The sequence below is a fragment of the Falco cherrug genome, chromosome 2, assembly GCF_023634085.1.
Source record: "Falco cherrug isolate bFalChe1 chromosome 2, bFalChe1.pri, whole genome shotgun sequence".
Taxonomy (NCBI): domain Eukaryota; kingdom Metazoa; phylum Chordata; class Aves; order Falconiformes; family Falconidae; genus Falco; species Falco cherrug.
In genome coordinates, this window is record NC_073698.1 from 114276498 (window position 1) to 114296384 (window position 19887).

The 19887-nt window shown below is 48.7% G+C and overlaps 1 protein-coding gene across 2 annotated transcripts; it reads right to left on the reverse strand.

Annotated features, from left to right (window-relative positions):
* Positions 1–399: 399 nt before the first annotated feature.
* CD2 (CD2 molecule) lies at positions 400–16492 on the reverse strand. Of its 2 annotated transcripts, none has more exons than XM_055702968.1 (5): positions 16165–16492; positions 10606–10905; positions 7929–8171; positions 4353–4472; positions 400–2357 (listed from the first exon to the last, which is right to left on the reverse strand). In XM_055702968.1, the coding sequence occupies exons 1-5, from the start codon at positions 16208–16210 to the stop codon at positions 2149–2151; spliced, it is 918 nt and encodes a 305-aa protein (XP_055558943.1). In that variant the 5' UTR covers positions 16211–16492; the 3' UTR covers positions 400–2148. The 2 variants fall into 2 exon arrangements, with proteins under 2 accessions (XP_055558943.1, XP_027670127.2); XM_027814326.2 differs by lacking the exon at positions 16165–16492 and adding an exon at positions 13781–13947.
* Between the last annotated feature and the right edge of the window lie 3395 nt (positions 16493–19887).

The window sequence follows — 19887 nt, forward strand, 5'->3', positions numbered from 1 at the left end:
AGGGCACAGTGGCAGGGGGGTCCCAGGAGGAGCCCGCTCTCCGCCTCAGATCCCAGTAACTCTCCCTCTCCCCCAGGAAGGACTGGTGCTCCCGTAACCACAGAAAAGTCTCAACTCATCTGCTTGCTCTAGAGAGGGCATGGATAAAGCTCTGGCCACGCAGGACAGGCAGAGCATCCTGCCACAGCAGGCAGGCAGGCACAGCGGCTGTGCACACCCACGCCGACCTGAGCCCACCAGCTGCCGGCACTCAGGTGGCAGCCGGTACCTCCCGGGGATTGGTGTGAAACCTCCTGCGTCCATATTTCCATGGCTCAGGGACCAAAATGTTTTTCTTGCCTCCTTTGTACCAAAGTGAGATCCAGATCCTGAAGTACCAGCACATGGTGTGAACTAAGATCCTCTCCACCCACTCATCTTTATTCATTCACTACAGGGATATAGCAGACGTTACAAAATAAACCATGAAATGTTTACCAAATGCAACTTTAAATAGCGAAAGCCCTAAAACAAGCTGCAGAAAGCTGCGGCAAGAGCAAGTGACACTCCCAGGGCTTTGCCTCCAAATTCAAGCAAAGTGACTGAGCTCCGGAGGAGGCAGACACCTCCTCCTCCCCGACAGTTACTTCCCTGCCCTTGCACCAGAAGATACAAAGAGTCACATTTCTGAGGAGGAACGAAGGATGGCTGTTCTATCTCCCCTGGCATGTCTGGGATAGCCAAGCCTGAAAGAGGTACTACACATTCTTCTGCCTAGCGACACGCTAGCTGGAAGTCTCGTGCTCTGTGGCTGTCGCAGCTCTCTCCTCCTCCAGCTGTGCTGCTTCTTACACCAGATGTGCAAGTGTACCCATTCAGACATTTCTCTAAAAAGGCCTGTCCTCTCTCGGCTCCTCAGCCGTCCCATAGAGGCAGTTAGGAACATCTCCAAGGACCAGAGGAGTGAGCAGCGTTTGTCCAGCACATGGAGGGTGATGCAGGTATTGCAGTCCAGCCTCTCCCTCCGGAAGGGAGATCTCTCAGCAGCTGTCATCGTCACCTGGTTATACACGAGGCACTTACCAGCAAAATCAAGGGACACGGTCCCTCACCATCAGCAGGAGGGCCGATGATGGAAAGCCATGACAATTCAGACAATGTCATGAGTAATCAGACTGCTCGACACTCTGTAGCACTTGTTTTGTGAGCCAGTGGATACCGGACCTCTTCTACAATAAAAAAATTGTCCTAACAGCTGAACAGATCTATGCTGAAAATAAAATTCCATTTTATTTGCCAGCAAGGAGTCACAGAAAACCGAACTGAAACAGTCCTTGGAGAGGCTGCGTAGCACATTCCCCTGGCCCTCAGCAGGTCAGGCTGACTCACAGATCGTTGCCTCATCTGCCCTTTGAAATCCCCAGTGCTGGAAATACTCTCCCAGAAATCTATTTCAGTAATTTGTTTGCAAAAAAACCTAATAAATAGATCCTGACCTTGCTCTCCCTTGCTGCAGTTTAAGCCCCTGGTTCCTAGCTTTAAACATGGTAGAGAAAGTGAAAAGTTTACTCTTTTCCCACTTGTGTTTTCCCACACAGATGCTTCAAGGCTGCCACATCTCCTTTCATTATTTCCTTCTCTGCGTTAGATGATACCAATGCTTTCAACTTCAGACAAACATTTGATTATATGCAACTGTTTTTTGATCCTGGAGGTCATGCATCTGATGCTGAAGCCAGAGGGGCTGTCCTAATGCGTGGCAGAAGAAAGGAAAGATACATGACAAAACCTTGTAAGATCCTTAGGCTTGCAAGAGCTTTAGCTTCTTCTTGATATAATCCATCCAAAAAGCATGAGGACACAACAAGGTGCAGTAAAAACAAGTGAACCACGGAAAGACACAGGTTTCAAGGCTCAATGCTCCATACCCTAACATGGAGACACTTGAAGAAAAATGGCCACAGGGATGAATGCCCATCACCTTGAATCTCCTCCACTGGGTCTCTTCATCTCCATTTGATGCTCTCTCTAATTTTCTGCAACGAAAGCTGCCGTTTCATAGCTGAGCGTTACGCAAGGCTGGGCAGGAGGGGTTCCTGACTATTGGAAACTTTCTTTTCCCAGTGAATGGTGGAGCAGGGAGACCACTGTCCCTCCCAGGGCAGATGTTCATGGTCTTTCTCTGGGGTGGTTTGGAGTCCGCTGCTGAGTGCGGGGCCTGGGCCGTGGGGGCAGTGCTTGCTGCTGCACATAGGGCTGCGGCAGCGGCCGCTGCTGCACATGCAGCTGCTTCGGGGTGGGATTGCACGGTGGCTGGGGGAGCTCCCGCACCACCATCTCACTGTCCACCTGGCGAGCCTGCATCATTCGCTCCTCATCTGCAACGACAGAAGGATCCTGCAGTCAGGCACATACTAAGCAGAAAGCAAACAGTGCTTGGCCCGAGCAAGAAAAAGCCAAATACTGGTCTCACTTGGAAGGTCACTCTTAGGTGTTCCTCCTACTCCAGGGAACAACCAAAATCACCTCTGCTTACGTATCCCGGGCAAACCCAAAAGCTTTTTGGCTGCCTGGCTGAGGTCAAGGTAGCTGGGGGCATCTGGGGCACCTCTGCCCTCTCGGGGCGGAAGGGGGGCGGTCAGGGACTGACTTTGCCAGGGATGTCCCACTGGTGGACACCCCCAGCCTGAGCTGCTCTGTCCTCTTTTGGAAACAGGCCACTGAAGGGAAAGGGAGATGTAACCCCAGGAGGCAACACCAAAGCACTCTGCCCTGCCACTATCTGTGCTGGGATGTCCAGGCACCTGGAAGCCAGAAGTCCCTTTTGTCGGCATTACTTTCTCCACACACAGAAGCAGTAAATTCATGCCAGCTGACTTTTGATCACTCACTCATCATTTCTGAAATGTCAGTCCGCTTAGCTTAGGCATTGAGGGATTTACCTCTCAAGACACTGAAATGACCTTAAGCACACACTTTAGAGAGCTGGTCACCCCTCTTATGTTAGTTCTCATTTTCCCAGACTTCTCTTTTTCTCAATTCTTGCTGAATCCAGACCCAAGAACTAAGGATATGCTACCACTGCACAGCGGAGGGAGTAACATATCCCACTCAAACAAGAACGCCCATCACGTCAAACAACACTCCGATGGCTACGCTCACACCAGCGTCACGCTCACGAGCTGTGGCAAGCCTCTTGAGATGACAACCCATGGCTGCACCGTGGCGAGCTCTCGCAGCAAATGGGGAAAGAGCTTGCTTATTCTTCATGGTTGTAGCTTCAGGGGAAGCCAGAGGGCCATGGCAAGTTACCCACGCTCAGGGGCAGCGGGGCTGCACTCCCCCCAGCCATGGGAGCAGTGATGCTCACCCTTGTTGTCAGCCTGACAGCTGGCACCTTTGAGGTATTGGCTGAGGTTTCATTCAGGCATTGCTCTTTTTATCTTGACAGAGACCTCTGTGGTGTAAAAACGGAGCTTTTACACCCGTTTGGTATCTCAAGAACTGGCTCACACAGAGAGCAGCTGTCCTTTGGAGCCACACAGGAAGCCTGATGCATTGTGTGGGGGCAGGACTCAAGCCTTCAACAAGCCCTGCAGGTCCACCTCCCTCCTGCTTCAGCCCTCCCTTCCAGTGGGCCAGATAACGCTTCTTTCGTGGCAGCTTAGCATCCTCCGTCTACCCAAACCAGCAGCAATGCCCAGGCAGAGTAATTCCTGTGGTCTTAAAGAGGCATGAATTTCTGACAACAGACGAAATCTCTACCCACTCGGAAAACCTCGACTCTGTTTGTGCCCCACGTTGGACCTTCAGTGTTGACAGGCCTCCAAGGACACTGTTTTGTAGAGAGGACAAGTTCTGTGAGATGCCTGAGGAGACTCCCAGAAAAGCTGAGCCCTTCTTGCCCCTTCTCACTCACTACCTACAAAACTTCCAAATGTGACTAATGATTTCAAGGATCCTAATTTTACACCATATAAATTTAATGAAAAAGTCTGCTGACTAATGATTTCAAGGATCTTAATTTTACACCGTATGAATTTAATGAAAAAGTCTGCTGACGGGATATCTAATTGTGTATTTTAGCCCCACGGGTGCTCGTGACTGGTGGCTTTGGCCCAGCTTTAGAGGGGCAATTCTTCCCCTACAGATAAACAAAAGGGCTTGAGGACATGAAGTCTTTTGTTCAAAGCATGTACCAGAAACTGAGGCTGGCAATGCCAACCAATCTGCCGAGGTTCACCATACGCCAAAACCAGGTCATTGCTCATGCCAAGGCAGAGAACATGCTCCTGCCCACAGGGCTGCTGTCAGTGGGAAGCTTCAGAATTTTAGGTGGCTCGTTAGCAACATAAAGCCCCTTAAGCACTTACCATCATCTTCAAGCCGTTCTGCTTTCTTCTTCCTGATACAATAAATAAGCAAAGTCAGGAAGGTGACAAAGACGACTGTACCTCCTGCTATGCCTAAGATGAGATAAAGGTCCAGCTGGCCTAGTTAAAGGAATGAAAGAGGGTGTTAGAAAAGAAACAACTTGCACAACATCTGTCTAGAATTCTTTATTTTCTTCCACTGACTGTAAAGGCAGCCCCAGTGAGAGCCCACCCTTTGCCTTTTCTCTGAACACAGCAGAAAGTTGCTGGTTCTTATCGTGGAGAATTTTGATTGCTCCCTGATGGATTCACGTTCTGCAGAAAATTGAAACCAGAGCATTCATGTGTGCTAGCTCATCTTACTTAAATTACCACAAATGCCCTGTTCCTGATAGCAATGGACCCTTTTAAGGATGAGCATCCAGGCAGTGCTCAGCATCTAACCAGAATAAACTTTTTAAGTAATTCCTACTGAGCTGGAAACACTGACACTAGCTTGCTTCATAGTATTTTGGTACTTCCTCTTCAATTTTTGGCTGTAGGCAAATTAAAAAATAGTGAAAAGAAAAAAGCCATAACCAAATATCCCACAGTCTCAAAATGAGAGTTCAGTTTGCCCAGTGACGAAAAAATTTATACAAATGTTGCTTATTTTCACCAGATAAGGTTTGCTGGATGCTGGTCTTCCTTCACCACCTCCTGCTGGGGCTGTCCTGGCATTCAGCACTTGTGCTCGAGCACAGGCGCCATGGGGCTGAACCCAGCAAAAGTCTACCTTCCTGGGGGGGGACAAAGCTCCAAAGAGTGTCCTCAGCATCCACTGGCCATGCGTGTGGGGGGCTAAGAATGATGACACAAAGCCAAGAAGTCTACAGTATAAAGGCCACCATCAGCCTGGGCTGCCCCAGTGGAAAAAAAGATGAGTGCCCTCATTGATGTGGGTCTTCTCACCAGTGTTACACCAAGGTGTATTTTGCCCTTTTCATCCCTGCTCCTCCCAGCTGACTGTAAGGTGAGCCCAGGCAGATTCACGTATAGTTCTGCTTATATAAAAAGTTAGCGGAGCTGAAGGCCATTTGAAGCACGTCTTGTCTGCTAAAGGTCAGAATCCAAGGTGATAGGCTTCCAACGCAGGACCAAATGGAGAACTCATGGAGGCCAGCAGAGCTGGAAGAAGGTTTGGCTGCAAGCTGAGGGACTTTTCATCTACTGTGGAGCCTGGCAGAGCCCTGCCACCACACAGAAAGGTTTGAGGTGGTTTTAGTTTGCATAGGACAGGTAGGGCTACAGGGGTTTAGTGGTTTTTTTGGTGCCTGAGAAGTGCTCTATTTGTACCTTAAAGATCCGTGTAGCAAAACTTTTACTATGTAATGATTTGAAAAAAAAAACAAACCAGACTTTCCCACTCAAATGACCCTGTGAAAGGAGAGCATTTCTCAAGGGTGAGAAGTGAAATCCAAGTATCTCGCTGATGGCTAGCGGCTGCCTATACCATCGATGGAGGCAGGCCCACGCTTGCCCAGCTTGTGCCCTGGGGTGGCCAGCGTCAGCCATCATTTCCTCATTAAGACAATGTGTTTGGGCTAGTTTGCTCTGCCATAAAGAGACCTAATCCAGCAGCATGTTTTCACACCTGGCTTCCATGCCCACGCCACATCCCGCTCCCCCACACCCCAGCCCCTTCCCAGCGCCAGCACCAACAGAACTGGGCAGCCCATCAGGTCAGGCAGCTCATGCAGCAGAAAAACCCTTTCTGGGGGGGCTATTTTAGGCATCGGGGGTGTGCTTCAGGAGGCCAGGGATGCACAGGAGAGCAGAGGCCACCCCGTCCCTCAGCTCTTTGCCCTTCAGCCAGCCTCAGCAGACCTTGGGTCACTTCAGTAAGGTCTCTGCACCTTAAGGCTTGCTCCCTCCCTTCTCACACTGCGGGCTGGCCTTCAGACTTGCACTTTCCCTAAATTCACTATGGAAGTAACAGCTGGAGACTGGAAATGCTGAGCCCGCTATTGTGATCCCCACCAACAACAACCACTTCTCCACCAGCTGTAGTGGGAATCTAGAGCAAGAGAGTGCAGCGCTTTGAATGAAGTGCTTGGGGTTAGCGGGGATGAAGCCAAGCCCAGTGAATTCAAGGACATTTCCCCCATACTGCACTGGAAATCTGAACTTTGAACTGAACACCACATCCAGTGCCATACCAGTATGGTCTGTCCCTTGGTTTTGCCATAACTTTCACAATTTTTACAAGGGGGAGAGATGACTTCTTTTGCCTATCTAATAATTTTCAGCATGGCTCTGTCCATTTAAAATTCAATTCCTTCATTTCTTTTGCTATGTTTGGCGTTTAGGAAGATGACGCTTCAAGTGAGTAAGAAAATCCAGGGTACATTTGAGCCATGCTCATCTGAGCCACGCACCCCAAAGCTCAGCTAAATTTTCCATAACCTCCCTCGTGATTTCTAGTCCAAACAGCTTATTTCTCCCCTTCTGAGAGCACCCATCCACATCCAGAGGCAGCGAGCAGCTACCACCTTCATAGGTATGATCATGGAAAGGAGAAAAATAACGTGCAGCTGATTTCGGTCAAGAGCAAAACCCCTGAACTCAATGCCGCGGTTTCACATACACAGGAGAAGATCCCAAGCCATATTTTCCAAAAATAAGCTGTTAACTTATGTTGTGGTAGCCTGGGTAGTTTTATACTATCTTATTGAGATCAGCTCTTTGGCTTTGGACTGGTTGACTGGAGTCAGCCCTTGGGAAGTACCATTAGTTTTAAAGGAATGAAGGAGCATAGAAATGGAGGGGAAAGTGCCTTCTGCCTTTTGCAGGCTGCTGTGTGTGATTGAAACACTTCTAGAACCACCTCCCCAGTTTCTTCTTTACTTCATTGGTCTACCACTAATGATGGTTGGCACCACCTGAGTCCATCAGGATGCTGACACCAAGAAGTCTGTCAGGATACCTCTGGCAACTTTTGGAGGAAGAGTCAGCAGCGATGGAAGGGAGGGAGAAAATTACAGGATGCGCAAGAATCTCTCACTCTTGCCTAATCTCACTGGCAGGCTGCAGCTTCCCCCAGGAGACTTCACCTCCAGTGGAAGCAGCATTGCAGTGCGCCCGGGGGGGCCTCTCTGCCACCCACAAGGTTTTTGACTCTGGAAAAGCCTCTCCCCTCTTCCAGTGACCCCCAGGCCTCAATGAGCATGGGGAAAACACCGCTGGCCACAGGAGAAGAGGAAGAGCGTGGCCCACCTTGCATCCCACTGCCCCTGGCTTGGCTTCCCTGCTGCTAGAGCACAGCTGCCATATGGGTAGCAGTGGGGCAGGCAGCAGCAGGGTGGGGAGGGTGGAGATGCGACAAGGCTGGGGAATGCCAAGCAGAAAGCACGGCTCATATCCTGGCTACCACACCAACATCGGCTCCCAAGAACTGTGGTGGTGTTGGACCTGCCATACCGGGTACTGGGAACCATCAATGCTCCTGGCACCTGGACCAGTCCTACAGATACATGCAACTGCGTCAGGCTTTGTGGGTCTGCCCTAGCAGATTCCAATAAAAACAGAATTTTTTACCTGAGCACTTAAGTACTTTTTCAGCAATTTTTTCGCTGACTTGGTTCTTAACAACACATCTGAACGTCCCAGAATACCGTGTGTGCAATTCCAACCGTGTGACATTATTTTGGACTTTTTTGCCTTTATCGTGAGCCAGTTCTATTATAAATGTTTCATCTTTAGTCTTCGGCTTCACTTCACACTTGACAGATGCAGTTTTATTCATGCATTCAGCACTGAGGATTGGCTGAGGAACAGGGTCTGGAAAAGAAGAGAAGAGACAGGCACGTCTGAGATGGTTTCTCCTTTTGAAAACCTCCATTAATAAGCAGAACAAGAGCTTAGCCCCCAATAAGCTGTAAAGGAGTAACATCAGCTAACGAGACCAGAGAAGAACAAAGAGCCAATTAGACTTCTGCTACAGAAGGAACACGGCAATAATAAAGAAAAAGCAGTGTGTTAGCCTACATATTTGGCCTAGCAAGACAGAGTTCCACCACCATGGGTGGACTACTTGCAGGCTCAGCTCACAGCCCACAGTCAGCCAGGCGAGGGGGAAGGTGTGTTTTCAGGGGGGGCGGTGGATGGGAGGGTCTCGGAGCCACAGCTGCCTTCAACTTCGATGTTTTGGTGCAAATAAAGTCAGCTCTGGTCTGCCTTTGCCCATCAGAAGAGATTTTCTCTAAGGCAGGACAAACAGCTGCTGACGATGCTTTTTATGCTACCAACGGCACTCAGCTAGCACAACAGCCGCAGCATGAAACCCCATCAAAACACAACTGAAAACACAAAATGGACACCTCTCAGCTCTCAAAGAGGTTGTGACAGAGAGAATTGATGTCTGTCTCTTCTTACATCCTGCAAACAGCTAGTTACAGTTTGATTCCAGATTCTCTATCGCTGGTGGCACTGCAAGAGCCAGAAGAGCCTGCGGGGCTTTCCGCAGCTAGGGGCAACTGGCAGGGACATCAGATGGAAAAAAATTAATTTCTACCTTTAGACCAGGTAAACAAAAACATGCCAGGGCCACCTCTAGTTACAGGCACTGTAAGTCGTAGACATCATAAATTTTAAAGACAACGAGGGCTGCTTGTAGCAGTCTGGGTTCACACTGCAACACCTGCAGCCACTCCTCTCCTACGAGCTGTAACCTATATATCAGGAGAACAACTCAGTGTTCCCAGACTACAGTCCAGGTCCCGGTGATGGAGTTGTGTGATGGTATCATCTAAGCTATTCCTTTTTTTTGGAGCAAACTGTTCGTCCAACCCTAGTAGCAAAGTACAATCTGGCTGACAAATGGCTCTAGCACCTGACCGTTACTAAAGGGCTTTGTTTCCAGACCTGCGTGTCGGAGGTAGGGCAACCTTTCTGCTGCGCAGTAGGTGAAATGATGCACATGTAGCTAGGTTGGAACCGTAACCTGACAATTGAACCCAGGACTTCCCAGTGACAGCTCAGTGGCTTAAAGCATGAGTAAACAGCATCAGGTCCTGATGGCTTCCTGAATCTGGAGAGTTTACAATAATAATTCCCAAAGTAGTGAGACACTCACTGCTCAGCAGCCCCTTAGCCACGGGGCCTCCCACCATCTAGAAACCCTGCTAAACCCAGTCCAGCTGTCATCAGTGCCTCATCAAGGCATCATTTCTGTAGTGCCAGCTGGTGCCCACAAACTCATGAGGCTGGCAGAGGTGTGCATGCTGGCTGAGGAAGGACAAAGCAAAATCACCCTCTTGCTGGGAAAAAAAAACCTCACGCTGCCCTACAGCTTAGAGATCTGGAGAGGTGGCAGCAGCTACAAAAGAGCAAAATAGCCATCCCCATCTTCCCTACTCATCCCAAAAGCTTTGGGCTGCCATGGCTCTGGTCTCTCAGGACAAGACACAGCTTTGAAGCCACACAGCTGATATCCCCAGGCGTGTGCCCAAGTGTGCTTTGAACAGCACAATCGTCGTATTTCTTGTGTTATGCTATGCAAGGATAGGGTGCGGGAGTCTTCTTCCCCTGCAAATTCAACTTCTGTTGTGGTGTATCTCGGGGGAGGTGACTTCTGGCTATTTTTTACGTTAAAAGCAAAAATGGAGTGGGATTGCATTGCCTAAATACAGGCATTTAGTGCCACCAGGGCTCCTGAGATCTCCTCAGGAGGCTGGCAGATGCAACCCAAGGTGCTCACCTTGCTGGAACAGTAGCTAGAGACCAAAAATCGTAACTCAGTGCCTGTAAAATAGCACCAGAAGTGCCAGAAGTGCCCAGTGCATCAGCTACTGGTGTACCTCATACAGGTCACTGCAATCCCATAAGAAGTTTCTGGAAGCAGGGTGCTGCTGGGAGCACAACCCTGCTCGCATGGTGCTACCCCAGCTCAGGGTCTGAGGGGTCCCAGCACCGGCTCACCCTGCTGCCAACACAGCCACGCTCAGGGGCTGCTGGCTTGGGCACACGTAGAAACCTGGCAGCTGACAAAGAGTGGAGCTGGAAAGAAGCATGGGACCACAGGGCATTAATAGGAGCAAGAGAATGGGGAACATGGAGAGACTGCTGTCAGCGGCATGAGGAAAGAGATATGTCTCACAGAAGCCCCCCCAAAACAGAAAGAGGGGCAACGAGTGGGAAGGGCTGTAGGAGAGAGCAGGAATACCAAGTCTTAATCAGCTGTGCTGAGAATGGTATGGGAAGAGCAAAAACTCACCCTGAACGACGAATATTGTATCTTCTTCTGCCTTGAACTTCCCATCCTGCTGATAAACAGTCACCCTGTACTTTCCACTGTCCTCTTTCACCACCTGCTCTATTTGTAAAGTCCCATTTAGGAGCACCTTACACCTGCACTGGTCCCTGTTCACATAGTACTTCACTTTCTTATCTTTTATCTGGAGCAACCTTCTGCTGTCTTTCAGCCACGTTGCATCATATACGCTCCCAGCAGCAGCGGTGATGCTGAGAAGAGCCGACTCATTCACTGCCGCGTAAATCCAACTGGTGACAGAGCCTGTAAAGGGAAGCACAACCAGCCCATCAACGTGTGTCCAGCAGCCCCGGCTGCCGTGCTCGGCAGCCACAACGGTGACCAAAAAGGTTGTCACTTGCTACCCTTCCTGCCCCAAAGTTGCCTAAGCCTCCCTGCATTACTGACGCCGTCTTCTTCCCCTGCTCCAAAGCACCTCTTGATCATTCATTAGATAAATGTCAGCACCCAATTTAATTCTGAGAGGCAAGGAATCTAAGAGTCTGTCTTTCAAAACCTGGCTTTATACTGTGCCTGACTTATTTGGGGTGATTTTGGATGCTAAGACTCATGGCTGCTTGTGAACTTAACCCTTCCTGAAAATAAGGTCACTTTGGTGTGTTTTGAGCATGGCACAGGCTGGTACCCGGCGTGCCCATCACTGCAAACGTTACTGCGGACAGCAAGAACACAAACTGGTTGTGGCCCTGGACAGCAGGATCAGTCCAGCAATAACAGTGATGGCAGGAATAATAATAATAGTAGCCCATGTCAAGCAGCGAGTAAGTGTAAGGCACTGAACTGGTGGCAGACCCAGTGCTGCCAGCCTGCAGTGCCCCCTTCTCACCCATCCTGGGCCCCCTGCCCCGCTGGAATATATCCACTTGATTTGTCTAGCACAGGATCACAACGGGGCAAGTAAGGCAGAAACACAGAGCTAACCACATCCTGGGAACCGATCGGGTGCTGCTGACATTAGGAGACAAGCAAAAGCCAAAAAAACCCATCCTTTCTCTTTGCAGGACTCCTTTGGTGACAGGTCCCCTCTCCAGAGCAGCCAAGAGGAGGTTCCTCCCAAAGGTGCTACCAGGACTGGGCAGCACGTAGCGTGTGGCTGCTGAAGGGGATACCGAGGGAAGCCAGGGCTGATAGCCATCAATCACGCCACTGCCAGCGGGACTGACGGATCCCCGGGCTGTGCCGGGGTGGCCTGCCCTCTCCCCAAGGGGTTCTCGCTTGACGAGTCCCATCTTCAGGGAAACGGGGCTTTGGAGTGCAAAGTTTGGCAGGAGTTCACTTGAAGGAAGGTGGTGTCTCCACCCCTGTGGCGGGTGGAAAATTTGCAGGAGGAGGTAGAAAAGTGGTCACAAGCGTCAGGTGGGATAAGCTCACTGAAAACGGAATGTGCACGCAGAGCCGTGGCTTATTGCATTTGTCATTTTCTTATGGTTCTCTTCAATTTACAAGATAAAGCCAATTGGCAGGAGGGGATTTCTCTTCTCATCACCAGATAGAGCTGATTCTGCTCTGATTTTCTATGTTTTAAGCACTTTCGCCCCACAGAATGAAAAACTACATTCATGCATATTTTTATTAAAGTCCTTCATTCCTGATATCTAGGACAATGATAAACTTTATCAAGGGGGAAAACAAACCCAGTCACTATTTTATGACACTAACGATATTACAGATAATCAAAGAACTGAAATAGTGTGCCTCTGCAACAAGAAAATTAATACTGAAGTGCTTCTGGCACTTCACCCCCGGTCTAGGGAGAGGCTGTTATTTCACTATTACATTTCTTACAAGGTATTTGACATATCTAATGAAATAATTTGGAAAGCAAACTATCAACCAGTCTTGGAAGCAGCTATCCTCCCCCACACAGATGACGCTACAGATTATACCCAAATATTTGAACTCTGATACTTGTTTCTGCTCAGTCACACACAGGTACTTAGAGCTAGCAACAGGATTTCTTTGCATAACAGATACTATCACTTACTTTTTCTCTCTGGTAGTAAAGAAAAAAATAATCTCAGTTTTCAAGGATAATTTAGTAGCTTCTTTATGAACAGACCCCATCTCTGGATATTTATCTGTTCTCTATAGTCTTGCTAATGGAAAGCTGAGTATCCCACACATAAGATATTAAAAATCTGTCTAGCTAATGCAACAGCATTTCTGCTCATGCCAACTGAAGTGTGCTCCAAGGGGCAGAAAGACCCAAACTGGCAGCATAGAGCTCGCTTGCAGTCACAAGAAACAGTTAAAAGGAGAAGGTCTCATCGTAACTTTAGAGAAGTAAGAAAGTCTTTGAAATGAATCTTCCATTCAAGGAAACAATCTTCATTACCGCGGTGGAAGATGTTTTATATATAATGTACGAAAAAAAAAATAAAATCCTTATTTATCTATTAATTTTGTTCTGGAGGAAAAGCAAAACATTAGAGAGACAGACATACAATCTGCAGTGGAATGAAATGGGGGGAGAGGGGGGAGGAGGAAATCTACGCATGATTGCATTGTCTCCATTTCTTACAACCTTCTCTAATCTATGAGTTAACACCTTAATTAAGTTTTCAGATTCATATTTTAAAAAATAATGAGTGCAATAATATGCAAAATATAAAAGATGTATGCACTTGCTTGCTGTTTTCACATCTTAGACTTCCTCAACTCCACTGAAGGCACTGAGATATATCACTCTTTCTGTTAATATTTATGGAATATAATTTGCACTTTCAAAAGATTTGCTCATCTTTGATAAGAAAAGGAAATTACATGCAATAATGCACCATGAACTGGATCTCTAATGTAGTACAAGCTACCTCGAGGGCAGAGAGAAAACTGCATGCTGACATTTCTCATTATACATGTGTCAAATTAGGGCTCATTAACTTAAAACCAAAACTGTTTACAGCTTATTATAACTGGAATAGGAAACTCAGGTCCTGCCCTCCCTCCGGCTGAAAACTAAATCAAATAATAATAGCAATAACCCAAGGATCTTCACTCATTGGAAAAGTGGAACTAGTTTCTTATCTGTTACATCCCACCAAGTTGTAAATGGTTTAAAATGCAATTTTAACAACGCTACGCTAGCCTGAAAGAGCAAAAAACAGTAAGAAAAACTCACATTTTACACTGGGAAATAAAAGCAGCAAGCACTTGGCTAGGAAAATCCTCCTAAAGTTCATTTTCAGAATCAAAAAAATCCAGTGTCGCCTTGTCTAAGGATAGCTCCTGGCAGGTGGAAGGATTTTCTGCTGTGAGCGCGCAGTCATGGGACGCATTGGTACAGCCCTCGTACCCTCCTCCCCTCCTCCACCTCTCACCCCAGCACTTCTCGTTTCTCACACAGGCACAAAAACCACGGGAAAAAATACCTCTCAGTGGGGTGTTTTATCAGGATGGGGACAACGGAAAACACACACTCAAATGTGGGAATTCCCCCAGGGTCTCTCTACCCAGCTGGACGGCCAGCCAGAGCCCTCATCCTCTTTAATGTTCACCCAAAGGGTTCGACTCCATCATCCGCATGCCACCATCCCTGTGGGAAAGAGGCGGTTTGAGAGCAGGGGGGTGACAGGAATCCTTCTGCTTCCCCCCAGCCTCAGCAGCAGCGGGAGGACAGCAAGCCCAGGACCCCCGGTGGGGAGCAGGCAGCCAACAGCTGTTGAGACAACATGTAGAAAGGAGACACGCTCCCCTTGGAAACGGCCAGGATCAGCTTTGCATTCACGTCTGATCTACGAGGGGCTGGCCAGTGCCACGCAAAGGTGTCCTACAGGCACAGCCAGCTAAGCAAGCTGCAAAACAGGGAGTGTGGAAGGGGATGAAAACACGACCCTGGGTCTAGCCTGCAACCAGAAACCTGAAGCTGGCTGGCGTGGGAAAGATGGTGAAGAGAGAAGCTGGGAGGAGGTATGAGAGTTAGGTCCAAAACCACGAGAGGCTAATAAAATCTTTATTCCCAATTCCAGCTTTGTATCGCAGGGTTTGGACCAAGAAAGAAGACAGAAGAAAAGCTGTGGCACAGAAGGTATATTAGATAAATTTTCCCCATTAGATATATTATATATATATATAATTAGGTAATATATTATTATATATATTAGATGCATCTTTCTCATTCATTCATGTCATTCTTCTTCCTCGAAGTTATAGTAAGGTCTTGTAAGACACCTTCTCTTCTCCAGCTTTGTCATTTGTAACTGGTACTAATGCTGGTAAATACCCCCTTTTTGCACAAAAGGAGAAAAAGTTACCTGAGGTAAAATGCATTAAGGTCACACAGTATTGCTGCCTCTGCACGTCGCGGGAAAACCTAGCTTTTCTTCCTTCTTTCTGTTACTGTTTCCTTACAAAGAACGCACAAGGGAGGCACATGCAAAAGGAGAGAGGAAGCAACAGCAGCAAAATGATATTTCTGTGCCTGACTTCTACCCTTGGAGAAAAACAAGCTGAGGGCAGGGGCTGCCACGCCTGGGCATCTTCCCTCGCACAGCAGACTGTGCCAGCAGTGCTGGCCCTGGGGGGCTGCGGGGACCTCTCTCCCCTCTGTGGGGACCTCTCTCCCCTCTGTGGGGACCCCTCTCTCTCCCCAGCCACACTGGCACGGACATGCAAGGTCTGCATGCTCAGACCCATCTGCTTCCAGCCCGAGCGCTCACAGGGCTCTGGGCGAAGGCAGCAAGCCGACCTCTCTGGCGCTGTGGTTCTTCTTGCTGTGGTCCATAAAGCAAAGCGGAAGGAGGCCACTGGCACGCTGAAACCGCTGCCCACACTCCGCTCCACTTGTTTCGCTTCTTCCTCCAGGCGACATCCCTCAAAGCCACCACCTGCTTCCAGCGTGCCCCTGCGCTTGGTCTGTTTGTCGGCACCCTCAGATTGCGAGCGCACTGGGGCAGGGACTGTCCTGCTCTGTGCACACAGACCCTGCTCCGTGCCATCCTGCTCGTGACTACAGGCAGCAACTGGGATTGGGACAGATGGAATACAAATGGAAAGATGCATGTGTGTGTGTGTGTGTGTGTGTGCGTGTGAAGGCGAGGGAAAGAAGAGAGGTAAAGCTCCTAGCAGCAGAACAGGGCTTAAAAGGATGCCCTGGATTCATAATGAAGTTGGCTACTTTCAGTTAATCAAGTTCGTCATGCCCAGATGCCTGCGCTCTTGTAAAATCACAGCTGAAATTACTCAGACTGGAAGCCCCTATGCTCCGGCAGACCAGTCATAGCACATCAAACGTGGCATGCTTTCGCCTGTTAGGGGAACAAAGAGACAGGAGCAAGAAACCACTCCTAAAGGATATAAAAAGGTCTGTTCAAAAATGAGTGAAGAGACACTCGGGAGAGGTGGTGAGGGCTCAGTAGCTGATGTCCCCTGTCCACTGTGCATCACAGAAGTGGCACCAGGATTTGACATTTCTGAGCACTTGGAGGGGTGTGACCAAAATCAACTTGCTTAGAGATTTTGTCTAACAAAAGCACAGCCAAGCCAGAAAAGGAGCACACCACCCACCTGCAGCGAGAACTCCCCATGAGATCCTGGCGTGTGCATGGTCCATCCCACTGAGGATCCCCTTTTCTAACCAGCATCAGAAACCTGCTGCACCGTCAGACCCCGCTGGACAAGGAGAAGGCAGGTCTCTAACCTCAGCCTGCCTGACAGATAAGAAGTGCAGAAATGGCAACATCTTTGCAGCTTTATCTTTTCTCTCTCTTGAGGAGCAAGACAATGTCATGCTGCAGTCCTGACTTGTCTTCAATCCCCTTTTTAAATGAAGGGAAGGATTTTCTGGATGTTACCGGGAGGGAAGCACCGGGAGTCCCTGCGCTGATGTCTCTGGTTCCTTCCAAGGAAAGCCCCAAGGGAAGGCGCTAAGGGAGAGGGTGTCTGAAAGTATCTCTGGCAAGAACAGCAGCTTTGGGCTGCTGCCCCAGAGGACTTCTGGAGACCAGCGCCTACCTTCAGTGATGTGGGACGGGACGCACGTCCTGCAAACAGCTATGGCAGGGGGCACTGGCAGAGCAGCCCCCCGCTCCAGCTGGCGATGCCCCCAGGGAGCAGCAGGACAGGCCCGGCGAGAGCTATGGCTGCCAGCTGCGTGCTGCCGCAGCCCAAACGCCCACCCAAGTTGTGGTGGGCAGGACGAGGCGAGGTCTGCCAAGCCCGCAGATAACCGTGCCCTCCCGTGCCTCTGCTCGCTGCAGACACCCTCTCTCTAGCCCGCTACAGAGGAAGCAACACTGCTGGGCTAGACACGCGCCAGCTGGAAAACCAAGGCACCGATGGAAAAGCAGATGTCTCCCAGTACGGTGCTGCTGGACCTCTCTTCACTCAGGTCCATCAGCCCATGGCTAAGGATGCTTGGTTCAGCCCACCGCATTGCTACGCTTCCCCATCCTCCGCTGCACGGCAGGGCGGAGGACCGAGTACAGTGTGACAACACAGTGTATCTTTCCAGCCAGTTATCTCTGTGGTACTGTTTCCATTGCAAAAAACACAAAGTGCCGTTAGTCATACACATTTGCCTTTGTTGCCTGCTCTTTCTTTTACTCTTCTGTTCTTCGTAATAGACTAAGCCGTTTCCTCACAGGGAATGTAAGTATCGTACTTACATTTCCATGTAAAGGTGACAGACTCCCACACACTTGAAGGCAACATCTTAAGAGACAATACGTAGCTGCTCCCAGCTCTAAGTCTTCAACTTAGTGATGAGCCAATAAACATTCACGCCTGAGGCTTACAAAAAAAAAAAAAAAAAAAAAAGAGAGAGAGAGAGAGAGAAAGAATGTTATTTGATCTACTAGAAAAGGAAGAGTACAAATACACTTAGTGTGTTCTGCTCGGTAAGGTCAGCGTGCAATGAGCCAGTGTGGATTTGTGGCTCATCTGCTAATTTGTAGTGTCTTCTCTGGTATGAAGCTTAGGCCACACTAAATGGCACTTGCATGGACTGCTCTGCCCTGAAAGAAGAGTCAGACACCCTGGGCTCACCATCACCCAAGACCCTCATCGTGAAAGATGACAAGAGTACCGCAAACTCACACCTCTCGATTTCCCCTAAAGACAGGCCTTTGGTTGAGGCACAGTTGGTGAGGAGAAGAGAGAAGAATGTGGTCTTGATTGGAATGCCAGGCGGGTAATATCACGTGGAGGGGAACCCTTGGATACAGCTAACCTTAGTCTTGGGAGCTCTCCTGGGATTGCACCCTAGCCTGCAAGATCAACAGCCGAGCTCCTCCTGGGTCACCCTGGACGGTAGCTGAGGGTTGCGTGATGGCACATTGCCCTTCACTGTAGCTTTTTGCAGGAATTATGGGCAGTGGCTGGAGTAGGAAAGAAGTCAGCAACTGCCCCTGCACTGTGAAATTCCGAGGAACTGCTGGCTTCCACATACAGTTTCAGCCATTTGGCTGATGAAGGCCACACGCCACCTCCTCTTCACTCCTGCCTTACACAGAGCCAAGAAAAAGGAAGAAGTCCAGCTTCAGTGAAGCAGTGTAAATATGAAGATCGTGAACTCAGAATAAAACTTGGGCCGAGGGTTTGGCAAGGATGCTGACTCAGTGGCTTGGAGCCTGTTACATGCAAACCGAGAGCACTGCTTTGCCTGGGCGCAGTGGAAATATTCAAAATATAGTGGCACACCCTGATAGCACTGAAACAGCTGACCGCAGAAACTTTTTTATCCTTCTCTAAAAAAAGCTAAATGGAAGCTTTCAAATCTTGACTCATGCAGAATAGCCTTCAGCTGATCATCTGAAGATAAATGGTTCCTTTGTGATGTGCATAATGCCACATCATCATCCCCAGGTGTTCTCTCTCTCAGGCTTGTTTTCTTCTTTTCCACCTGTAAGCATGTGTCAACAGCCACACCTCACCAAAGACACCCGGTTTAAGTCTGGTCTGAAGGATCATCACCTCCTTACAGCAGTCTGACAATCTGTGGTTTACAACCACTGAGGTTAGAGCAGATGTCAGCATCCCATCAGACAATCTCAGACAGTGCATTTCAGTCTTGCTTGTGTGACACTGATTTCCATCATCTATAACGATCCTAGATTTAGGATCTAACTTTCAGTGTCCTATTCAAGTACCTTTCAGTGACATTACTAATACTGCAAAACATGTTGCAGTCCCAGCAAAAGTTTGCTGGCGTGATGCTATCAGCCTGCCTTACACAAGAAGCCAGGTAACTGAACAGAACAGCCTCTCCCAGTCTTAGCAGTGATCAATACGGGAAAACATGTATTAACTACAATATGAAGTTATAGATAGAATAATAGAAGAACAGCTGCTCTTAGAAATATATCCAGGAAAGACAACTTGTTACTACCATCTAAGTAATCTTTCGGTCAAGTTCTGATACTCTCCAGAAATTGTCAGCTTAACAAACGCGTGAGTAACTGATGTCTTGTACAATGTTTTACTCTATTATACTATTTTAACTCCAGAGAGGAGTGAGGGACAGTCCAAAACAGGTAGATGGGAGGATGGGAAGTGATCCAGGAGACTGAGCAGGAACAACTGGGTAATACATTTCAGTACTAAAGGCATTTATTCCTAGGAGGAGCCCCAAATGGCCTTTATACAGTTTCCCCACACAAAGAAAGGCCTTAACTTCAAATGCAAGGCATCAGCACAACTCTCTTGATAAGCTGCAGAGTCATTGTAGGGATTTGTCCTACCAGTGCACACATGCAGGCATAAAACATCCCTTCTCCTAGAAGACCTTGGATAAACCTCTCTGAAGTATCACTGTGGACCCCAAAATTTCTATCACCTGTGACTGTAATTTATTTATGAGATGGTGGACCTGTAACAGTAAACAAAAGCCCACTATGTGGCCCTGTACGTACACATAAGGAGGTCTGGAGCTTATCATCCAGGAAATCAGGAGATAAACTCAGAAATGGGCAAGCGACCTGCCAGCTCAGACCTGCTGCTGCACACGCTGAAGCAAGAAAAAGAGCATCCTGGTCCCTTTCACATCCCTTACACAGCTGCTCCTTGGACCACGTACATCTGGGGCCATAAGGTCCAGTGCACCATACATCCCTTTTGCTGCTCGCTGCAGATCCCTACGCAGCATCTTGGTCTCCCCTTCTCCTGCTCTGGTCCCACAAGTTTTCTGTGCCCCATGAACCTGGTTTTGGCCTCTGTGATGCCTGTCTGTCCCTCCGTACAGCCATTTCAAGGCATCAGCTCATCTAGTCCTGCCAGCTAGCAAGCTGTGAG

What these genes read in the sequence shown, in the direction of transcription:
- CD2 (XM_027814326.2), bottom strand. Translation starts at nt 13,841, where the DNA reads ATGAACTTTAGGAGGATTTTCCTAGCCAAGTGCTTGCTGCTTTTATTT. An exon ending in TTTATTTCCCAGTGTAAAAT is followed by an intron (nt 10,906 to 13,780) that starts GTGAGTTTTTCT and finishes TTCCCTTTACAG; the next exon opens with GCTCTGTCACCAGTTGGATT. An exon ending in TACAATATTCGTCGTTCAGG is followed by an intron (nt 8,172 to 10,605) that starts GTGAGTTTTTGC and finishes CTTCTTTTCCAG; the next exon opens with ACCCTGTTCCTCAGCCAATC.